This window comes from Lissotriton vulgaris, chromosome 3_1 (assembly GCF_964263255.1).
Source record: "Lissotriton vulgaris chromosome 3_1, aLisVul1.2, whole genome shotgun sequence".
NCBI classification, from domain to species: Eukaryota; Metazoa; Chordata; class Amphibia; order Caudata; family Salamandridae; genus Lissotriton; species Lissotriton vulgaris.
Window position 1 is genome coordinate 1,473,878,677 of NC_141689.1, and position 11,170 is coordinate 1,473,889,846.

General features: G+C 48.1%; 1 protein-coding gene across 1 annotated transcript; it reads left to right on the top strand.

Annotated features, from left to right (window-relative positions):
- Window positions 1–435: 435 nt before the first annotated feature.
- Window positions 436–2,792, top strand: ATOH1 (atonal bHLH transcription factor 1). Its single transcript, XM_086963225.1, has one exon. The coding sequence runs from the start codon at window positions 571–573 to the stop codon at window positions 1,405–1,407; it is 837 nt and encodes a 278-aa protein (XP_086819351.1). The 5' UTR covers window positions 436–570; the 3' UTR covers window positions 1,408–2,792.
- Window positions 2,793–11,170: the final 8,378 nt, after the last annotated feature.

Genomic DNA, 11,170 nt, shown 5'->3' on the forward strand with positions numbered 1-11,170 from the left:
GTGTGGCCGGCACACGCTAACAGTGGGAGTGTGCTGCAGGTACGGCCCCACAGGTGCGCATCAATGGACTTGTGTTTTCAACTGGAAAATAAAAGAGCCCGTGCGTCCAGCCCCCCCCCCCCCCCCCCCCCCCAGCTCTCCGTGTCGCCCCCACCCGCTTCGCCAGTGCCACGGCAGAGTGAGGTTACACACCCTCCGCTTATTACCATAGAGACCAATAAAGTTTGTAGTTCCCTCCTCCCTTCCTCTCGCGCACACCCTCACTTTCCACAGGTCGCCACACCCTGCCCGCCGATTGGCGGGTCGCACGCGACAGCTCGAGCCAATCGGGCTGCCGGACCGACACGCGACTGGCGCGCGGAGGGAGGGAGGGGGCCAAGCAGTGGCGGCGCGTGCCGCTTCTTAAAGGACTGCGCAGCGCCCTCCGATACCGGAGAAGCTCCTCAGCCACGCGACTGGCCTCACCTACAGAGAAAACAGAGCACAGCGTTGCCCGCCGAGGCTCACAGTGAGCACCCGAAGCCAGTGGGACAGAAAGGAGTGAAGAAGAGTGTATTCAAGCCCTGTGCCATGTCCGGCCACGTCTGGGCTGAAGTGAGGGAAATGGGCACGGAAGACCCGCAGCACTCGGCTGGCTCCCGGTTGTATCCGCCTCGCGCAGCCCTCGCGCTCCTGGACACCAGCGATCCGCGTGCCTGGCTCGGCCCCGCCCCCCGCGGCGGCCTGGGCTGTGCAGCGGCGCGAGCCGAAGACGAGGAGGAGGTGGTGGCGCGCGGCTACCTGCGGCTGCGTGCCCTCGAGCCGCCAGGCGGAGAAGCCCAAGCGCAGCAGCTGCAGCACCACGAGCCGCCGGCGGGGGCGCTTAAGGTGCGCGAGCTGTGCCGGCTAAAGGGGCTCGGCGGGGCCGGCGAGGAGGGCTGCCGGCAGCGCGCGCCCTCCTCCTCGTCCTCCTCCTCCGGGGGCTCCCCGGGCCGGCCGGGCGGCGTGCACAAGCAGCGGCGAGTGGCCGCCAACGCGCGCGAGCGGCGGCGCATGCACGGCCTGAACCACGCCTTCGACCAGCTCCGCGGGGTCATCCCCGCCTTCGACAACGACAAGAAGCTCTCCAAGTACGAGACGCTGCAGATGGCACAGATCTACATCAGCGCGCTGGCCGACCTGCTGCAGGCGCCCGAGCCCGAGCAACGACAGCCCGGCGGGGAGGCCCCGGCCCCGCACCCGGCCTCGCCTGCGGGGACCTCGCCCGCCTACCCGGGCCCGCAGCAGCACTACTCCTTCCAGGAGGCCATGCTGGCCGCGCAGCAGAGCCTGTCCGGGCCCGAGGGCAAGCCCTCGCCCCGCTCCCACCGCAGTGACGGCGAGTTCAGCCCCCGCTCGCAATTCAGTGACTCGGACGAGGCCAGCTAGTCCCTCCCGGGGGCAGGACCGACCTCCTGGAGCAGGACTGACCCAAGCAGCTCCAGGCGGCCCGGTTCAGGCTCAGCACCACAGACACCGACCACTGTCTGTAGCACCACAGCCAGCACTGCACCAGGCACGCCTGCACCACTGCCACCAAGGTTGCCCTGCTATCATGTCAGCAGACAGCACGGTGCTCATGTTTCTTTGCATTCATTCTGAACTATAAAAACAGGATAGTAACTGCTAGAATGATAAAGAAACGAACATGGCTAGATGAGTAGCAGACACTTGGCACGGCTGCCACGACAAGTACTGGTTGCTCATGCCGCCACAGCAAGCACTGGAAGGCTCTGCCACACCACAAATACTGTCCGTGCCACAGATGCCCATAGTGGCACAGTCTGACTCACCAACAGGGCAGGTGCCCAAAACTGCTATCCGAACCACCTAAAACGTGTGTATAATTCAGAGACTATTGCCGACAACTGTACATCTGAAAGGCATCGTGGGAGGATGGCACCTTGCCCCACCCCACACCACACCACGAGAGTTTGCTTGTATCGCTGCACATAATTAGTGTGGTGACGATTCACAAGAAGCGAGAATATGCAAACACCTTTCAGAGCTGCCATGAACTTTGTATACACTGTTTTTTTCGTGTCCAAACACATTGTCAATTGCTTTTGAAAACAAGATTTAGACTTTTGTTAATTTTCACGGTCATTGCTAGTACGTTTCCATCAAGTTTGTTTTGAATTTGTACCCATAGATCCCTGCCAAGCAACATGTTGTCTGTGAACCACTGCACTGTTGCCTTGTTTCCGTTGAGGACTTTTCTGATACCCACATTTTTTTAATATATGTAAACACTCGTTTCAGTTCCGACTCAAGTGAATGTGCTAGGCAAAAAAAAAGTCTTCCTGGGCGTTGCATTTGTAAGCCAGATTGTTTTTAGTAGAGGCTGTGTGTACATATGTGAATTGCGTGTAAATAACTGAGAGAAATGCTACTTTTTTACTGTATTTTCCCATAATATATAGCGTCCTATGAAATGGCGCATGCACTTTAAGAGCCAGGGTTGGCAAAAGGATGAATGAGATTCAAAGGGAAAAAAGACACTGCCAATCTAAGATAATATTTAATTTAGCCTCGTATTTCTAAATACAAAAGCTTGAGACAGAAAAAACAACACTTATCTCGTGTCAAAGTTTTGTCAAATAAACATTTCGATGTTAGACCAAGTATTTATTATTGTTTGCTGAGATGTCTGTTTTACGCTTTTTTCTTTTTTTACTTTTCTACCCCACGAATTATTTTATTTTACAAAGCAGACTGCCATCGAGTTATGTACATTTTCATGAAAAAATGTAATAAAATATTGGAAACGGAAATTCTTGAGTGCTGTTTGTGTTTTCTTCGTTTGCCCATTACAAAATACTAATAAAAACAACGAAATAGTATGTGTTTCTGGAGTTGCATTTACCAGTTTGAACGAATTAACGTAGGTTGCCTGTCGTATCCTACGAACATGCAGTAATCAAGGAAAACGACAATTAAACTTAGAAAGGAGCAGTAATTAATGTAAAGATTCGTCGAAAACCCTTTCTCTAAACGGCATTAGAGACATTACACATGTATCTCTGCACCCATGATAGTATCTAGAACATTCAATGTGTCTTTCGACTGAAGGCTCGAACTGATAATCAGACTGAACATTGAATGTGATATGTCACAGCTCTGACTCCCCCACCAACACGGCACAGTTGACAGATGTGACGCACGCGCTTACTTCTAAGCCTATTGCGTCGTTGGTGCGTCATTTTTAAAATGGGAAAAAGTGACATACCAGCGGCGCAAATAAGCCCCTCGGGTGCAGTTGGGTGACAGTTCTGGGGTGTCCTGCACTTTGGTAGTTTATATAACTCAGGGGCCAAGCGTGTGCTCCAAAGGCAAATATTCAAGTTTCGTTTATCTACATCGATATTTATCGCAGCCAAACATGTAAAATTCGTACCAAACCATTGAAGTAAGAAAACTTTTTTTTGTGCTAATGCTTGTCTTCTCTTACTTCTTTCAACCGTCCCGATCCTTTCGAGGATTCGGTATTGCGCTGCAAGTAGCCAGTCCCATCAAGCACGGTTGTACAACCGTCTGATGTCTAGCATGGTGGCGTATGCATATTGCAGCGCGAACGCAAACTTAAGATTTCATCATATTTTGAGTTTTGAAGGCATACATTATAATTAAACGGCAGTTTCTGCCGCGAGCACTTTTTGAAAGACAGGCATGCTATAGCGAGGTCGGAGGACAAACTGCATTGGTACGCAGTGGGCATAAGAGGACGTGGGATGTAATCCCGGCTCCGGGAGGCATTACAAATTGTGTGATTATGACCAAATTCCTGGTTGTCCCTTTTGGTCGGTTTGATCCACAAACGCCAGCCATGGCCTCTAAGGCTGCCCCAAGTTCACCTCCTCTTTATCACACCATTCCCTCTGTAATTGTTTTTTAACCGGACTTTACATATCCTAATGATCTACAAGACGCTCGTACACCAGATAGCGAGAATGTGTTTTATATAGTGCTGCAGCTATTTCTAAGCGCTGCAAATTACACCGCTGCCCGCTGTAATGCTCCCGCTGTTGCAAACATGTTTTTGCAAAACTATCCCTTCTCGTTATTGATAATTCGCGCCGGTTGGGGACCCTGACATTATTCAATGACAAAAATGTGTTTAAGAGTGCGCTAGTGTTAATCCTAATCCTCGGATGGTAGTTCACGAACAGCAACTGCGCCATCAAATGCATTGGGCCAACTAACTTTGGCCCCAAAAGCGATACGCTTCGTTAAGAAGTGCATGACAACGGAAGCGAGCTGGTGTATTGTGGCCCATCACAGGATTCACAGCGCAAGAGACCGCCGTCCTACACCGCTTTCCCTCTAACCAAACATTGTGACCATGAGCACGTCACTTTATGCCTCTGTGGCCAATTTACTTCATGTGCAAAAAAACAGCGCCTCGAAACAAGTGTTTTGCAGCTGTGCCCTTTATAAGACAATCCGTCATTTTTAAAAAATCAAGTCCACATTTACGGATGATACAAACTATCGCCCTTTTTGTATATATAACTGCAACAGGATACATAAACCAATGGATTCATTCCGTGGCGCGTGGTGCTACATTTTAATTTTAAGATTAAAGACTTATAGACGTTCAGGCACTGGAGCGCAATAGCGCTATCGACGATTAAACGATAGCCCCAATTGGTATTCTGAAGGGTAACTGTTTCTAAAAAAAAAAAAAAAAAAATACATGTTGCAACACCTACTTTAAAATGCGTTGTGCACACCAGTGTCCTCCAGTAAAATGTCTTATTCTTACTTAAGCATATGTTAACTAAACATATCTATACATTAACATGACGGCACACAAGTTTATAACAGAAAAAGAAGAGTTGTGAAGGCCTCCCCAGGGACAGAGAGTAGTTGAACGTAGCTCCGCGGATAACACTTCAAAGCGCCCACTCCCTGCTCTTCTCAATGTCACAAGACAAATAAAAGCCACAGGCGGAATCTCCTCTGAAAAGATGTACACCTGTCATCTCTATAACCTTTGGCACCAAGCAGGCGACCTAAAGGTGCCACCCTGGCCTGGAAGGTGGATGGGGGCGAGGAGAGCCCCCTCATTCCGAGATATAAACGGCAAATAAGATCAGACGTCGTGTGCTCCAAGCCGATCTAAAATTGGACTCAAATTTACGCCCAGCGTCAATATCTCGATTTCTTTCAAATGTTCTGGTGACATCCAGAAATAATCGTTTTTAGTGATACCACTTTTCATCACTGTGCATGTTTCATAGGCCTTGTTTCCCCTACCCCCACACCTTTATTCTCAATTGTACGTACTATTCTGGTCTTCTTGCTCGTTAGCCTTACATCACTTGGGCAACTGGTCCATAAATGATGCTTTACATTTTTCATGGGACTTTCAGATGCGCCAATTCGGGACACCCTCGCGCACAACAGCCATGTACCTTTTGTCATACGTCAAGCAATCATGCTCGTGTGTCTCTCAGCTGGCCAATGCAAAACAGCGAAAATTCGCTTACTTGTGGCTGGTTTATATAAATATATTCACAACCAAACGAATACACACATCAACGAACGATGTGTATATTTTTCCATACTCTGCTGTAAACATACAAACAATTCACAATGTTTAAAACAGGTGGTATACAGGCAGAACGATTTTCTTTTAAAAGAAAAGGAAAACAAGGAACACGGCTTTCAGGAAGCGACAAAGCAGCCCTCGCTGGACCAGACGCTCCTAAAATGTATTTAATTTTCGAATGTGTACCCTCTTCACTTTCCTGTAGAGCACCACAAAGCGTCCAAAGTGTTACAGTGCGGTGCAAACTGGGTAAAATATGAACACCCGATTCAAATGATAAATATAGCTTGCCCAAAAGTTGATGTCCTCTCTAAGATGGCAAACTGCTTATCAACCGCTTGTTAGGTCATCAGCAACGTGCATTATAACTAATGCTCCACTTCAAGATATAATGGTAAAACTCCTATTGAATACATGCACGGAGCTGTTTAATTGTGGTGGGGAACCTCGCAGCTCAACCGCACGTAAAGTTCACCAAATGTGAACCACCAGCTATTACTAGCTTAAAACAATTGCTTTAATATTTTACATTCTGCACCAAAGTACATATTTAATGGAGCAGGACCATTTTGTCGTATTTCTTTCAACTTGCACAATAGACAAATGGTAGGAATGTACTCAAGGTTTTATTCACACCTACGTCGCCAGTGCTATATAGACCAGCATCCTCTCTGAGGTCTTTTTTTTACATTGATAATTTGCGGAGAATCCTCGTCTACGCCTGATTTCAGCCCCCCTGTGCCCCGCCCTTTCCATGACAATCCTCTGGCGGCCTGCATTCTTCCAGTCCGCTCACAAGCTGTAACTCATAGCTGCAGGTTGCCGCCATCTCATTAATATTTTGGAAAACGTGAATATTGAGTGGCTGGGGGCGCCCATTCCCCATATGCTGCGCTACCCCAGCCATGCTGGCTGACTCCTTTCTCTTCATTATTAGCAATTAGCCTTTGGCTCCCCAAGCCGGGCCCCAGTATCCAAGATACTCGCAAAGGAGTCAGTAATGTGTGCAAAGCGAAGCGTGCCTAATGGGCGATGAACACAGACACACAACTTAATGCAAAAAAACAAATAACGAGGGAAGCGGCCAAGAACGGGCTGCGCTTTCAGATCGGGTCCTCCGCGGCACGGATATGTCCACAGGGTGGTCGCCATGTGTGACGGACTGGTGGCGAGTGACAGCGCACCTGTGTCCCGCCCTCTGGCCGCAGGAGACACATTCACCGATTGTCCCCTTTCACGGCACCTTTGACGCGCACAGTGCTCCAAACAAATGGCACCAACCGGGGCAGTGTGGCTCAATTAATTCCTTGCCAAAAAACAGGAACACGAAACCGGCTGAGCAGTTCATTGAGCAAAGAAGCCAGAAAGGGCTTTGAAGTGCCCCCGTGGAGGGTCACTGTGGTGGCGCTCTGTTTGATGTTTGGGCTTGTTTGGGACTAGTTTTTTTATGTGGCTACTGCTACTACCTGGGTGTAGCGCCTTCTAAGCGCTACCGCTTTACACTTGTGCAAGGATAGAACTTGATGTGAACAGCGGCAAATGGGGCATTGGGGGGAGAGGAATCAGCAATATCTGGCAAAATTAACCACAAGTCCATCCCTCTCCCATCGTTGTGTGGTTCGATATTTGTCTCTGAATACACGACCTGGCTCAGTGAAGAGGGGCCTTTCTGATGGTGAAAGGCGAACACGTGTTTTATATCAGCCGTAATTTCCGTGCTCTGCATTTGGGTGTGTGTTCCTGTGTATAGTGCTGTTGTGTGCGTGGGATGTATGAGTGGAACACGGGTGGGCGCACATATGTGTATGGGTGAGTGTGTGTGGTAAAGCGCGGGGTTGACAGTGATAGAATATGTAGTCTGGTAGTGTGGTGAGTACAGCTGAGATGTAGAATGGGCTGCTTTACGTTGGCTTTGTGCATATATGTACGTGTACACTGTTAGAGAGAATGTTTGCTAGGTGGCCTTTACTAGCGAGCTGTCGTCAGCACAGTAACCCTAGTGAACAGCGCACTGTTTTCTCGCGGACCTCTTGGTTTGTTATCCTCTGTTATGACAGGACCCCCAGCCAGGTAGAGGCCCGTCAGCCCTTGTGCTAGGTTTTTATGCCTCTCCATAGCGCCTGGACCGGAGCCAGCTCCATTGTGTGCGCCGTCTCTGATTTCCACCAGAAGAATGGGGCCGGAGCCCGGCGAGTGGGAGCCGGGGCGTGGGTGGGGAGGGACAGGAGAAGGGGCCGCAGTAACGTGAGTGTTTCTTAATTAGAGAAGGGTGACAATGGCGAGAGCGCAGCAGCCGAGCAGGCTTGAGTGTCTGGAGCGAAACACGCGCTGTCAGCTGGCGAGCGCACTCCTCATCCCCGGGGAGCGCCGTGATCGGGGTCGGAACCCTCCCCGCCTCCACCCGCAGCCCGCTGCCCTCTGATGCCCTCGCACAAATCATCCCCGCTGCCTTCGCCCTGTCGCGGGCACCGCGGGAGGCTCCTATCGATTCCCTCTGGCGCCCCCTCCTGGCCACAGACTCGGTGCGCCCCGGCCCACGTGCACCTGCCGAGCCCAGGACAGAGGCACGCACCTATCCCGTGCTGGCACGTGAGCGAGGACGTGGTCGCAGGGCCAACTCTGGTTAGGGAACCGGATGTCCCGGATTTCACGGGCCGATCCTGGTTTTCAGAGGACTGTTCCCGTGTCCCCTAGGCCTTTCTTAATTGTAAATGCATGTTTCGGTTTTTGGGGCAAAGGTGAGTTCATCCTGCACGGCACAATTAGAAGGTATGCTCTCCTTTCAGAGGCGCTTTCCAATTCTGAAACAATTTCAGTAACTTATTTGTTTCTGTCAGGCAGCACAGAAGCAGGTTCCCTGCCCTCTCCCAGCAGAAAGAGAGTGTGGGGAGGAGGGCAGGTGGGTGCAGGTGGATGTGCTGCCAAACCTAATATTATGTAAACGCAGCATATAATCATAAAAACACGTTTACACAACGTAAAGGCATATATTTAGAAGACGCTCGGCATATATACCCGGTCACATATTTGCAAGACAACGCAAATAACGGGACAGGCCAGATCTAGAAAGAGAAAGGTTTTTAGCTCAGTTCTGAATGGGTGCACTGCCTGTATAAACGCATGTGATTCAACTTTTTGTAAATATCTGAGGTGCTGTTAAACAGGAACTATACTCGGAGGAGGCACACCCGCCGTACGCGCTACGAGAGCCAGCACACGGCCTCGTGAATTATAAAATTGGGAACTCGTACCTGTTACCGCCATTACGTTAATAAAAGGGATTTAACCGGGACACCTACCATTGGAAACGCTACCGCCAAGTAAGAGAGTACTTTCGTTTGAAACCTTGACATACGTAAACAACTGTCTGTGGCTACCTCCGAGTATACTACAATACGCCCAGATCAGTACTCATAAACAAGATATTGACTGTTGCTGGACGCACTCGAACCAGCTCCATAGGTCACGGGCCCGGCTGGGTCGGAAATATCACCAGCTGAGCGACCTTTTGTGACGTCGATACGGCCTTCTAGCCCTGATGAATCGCGAAGGCGACGAAACACGTGTCGGCTGGCTGTAATCTCCATTAAAGACTCCAAGATTCACTCATCTTTTGGATTTCTTGTACTTCTGTCATATTGGTGTTGATATGTACTTTAATTGTTACTGAACAATCTGTATACTCACATGAGAGTGCTCCGGCAAACTGTAACGCAGGCCAGATGTAGTAGTGAGACTAAAGGCATTAGTCCCACTTTTATGTCTGACCTGTCTAGTTTTTGCTTCTCAAACTATGGCCAACCTACCTTTAGTGCATTTGTCAAGCGCAGGCGGGCCAGTGGTGTGCAGGGGGGAGGGGTATATTTATATACCCCAGTCCAATATATCCACACTTATGCACGATGTCCCGTGCAGTGCTAAAGATGAGCTGTTGGTTGCAGGTGGGGTCCACCGGCACTGATTTGGGGGACCGGCTCTTTCATTTGGCTCATCAGACTGGTCCAGACTAAGTACAGAAAAGCACAAAGTATTGGCGTAACAAAAGTTTAAGGCTGGAAGGATGAAAAAACTTTTCATACTAAAATAGAATAATGGGATTGATTTGTGGGGATTAAACAGGCATAAAGCTACCTCGCCCTGGTATTCAGCAACTGCAATAGTCAGTAGCGCCAGACCCAGACGTTAGAGCAAACCGTTGGGCCCCAGTACTTATTCTTTTACAAATCAAGCACTACAACTAAAGTCTTACTGTATTGAAAAGCTTAGTGTATCAAGTAGTATGAAACCATATAACGTTATCATATACGAGGGTTGTGTAGTATTGTAATATAGGAATTGCAGTGCATGCTGTTAAATATGAACATTTATTCTGATATTTCTTTTTTTCTTTATTTACTTCTAAAGAACACATTATTTCTTCGGTATCTTGACCCGAGGAGCATTAAAATCAGCAAGGACCGTGAAGCATTTTAACAGAAAATCAAAGATATCACTTGGTGGGAAATGTAGGATGTATTTATTATTTTAATTAATTGTAATACATGATATGGTAATTTAATTTTTATCCCTGGATGGTATGGTATGAGATCAAATTGTATCACGAGGAATGGCTTTGTAATGTATGAAGAGTTAATTATGGCATGATGTTGTAAATAAAGTATTGTATCGGTTGGTATGGTATGCTAGTGGACATGGTCTCGACTCTTTGAGCGCATTCACATTTTCAAAGTCGAATCTTGAATACAAGCAAGACAGTTTCTAAAAACAATAGTATGGAATACATTTATGACACTGGCGCTTCTCGTGATTGAATCGCCACAGAAAATAAACTCCCTCTGCTCCTGGGTACCGATACAAATTATGTGAGGTATGTCGAAAATGTAAGTAATTTGAACACGTTAGAAAGGAATATTCTCCTTCAGATAAGCTCATTTATCGGCAAGAGTTGATCCAGTATAAAGGCCTTATGAAATCCGCCAATACCATATTTTACACTACATAAATATAAGGCATGAGAAATTCTGTCTATGAAAACTTTTCTATTCTAAAGAACATTCTCAATTTTACTTCTTCTGGTAATACAGTGAAGCCTTCCCATTGCTTGCTATTGGTTGTCTTCATTGTCATTCTTATTTGCTTGCTTGACATTGGTTAAGCGGAGAACCTTGGTTCACACAGATCACTTTCAAAAAGCAATACAAGGGCGTGTTTTGGTATACACAAACTGCACAATTTCAAATGCATTACAACAGACCCACAATTGCCTGTACACCTGTCAGGGAATGGCAATCAGTTTATTTGTATCATAGGTCAATGTCGCTTCAACCTCACATTGAATTCAAGGGTCCTATCTGGGGGTAATTGTACGGGGGACACCTAATGGGAATAAAACCTGTTTAACAGGAAATTTCCAGAATGACCTGAATAGGATATTTACCTTTACTGTCAGGCCAAAGGGTCATAGGCATGAGGACCCCAATTTCAAAGATGGCTGCTTGCGAAAACGAGGCTTGAAAAGCAGTTGCGTTTCAGGCGAGATAATACATTGGGACAAAAAAGAGGTGCAGGATGCAGAAGCCTTCCACCCTCACCAAGAAG

Coding starts and splice junctions, on each gene's coding strand:
- ATOH1 (XM_086963225.1), top strand. CDS start 571: ATGTCCGGCCACGTCTGGGCTGAAGTGAGGGAAATGGGCACGGAAGAC.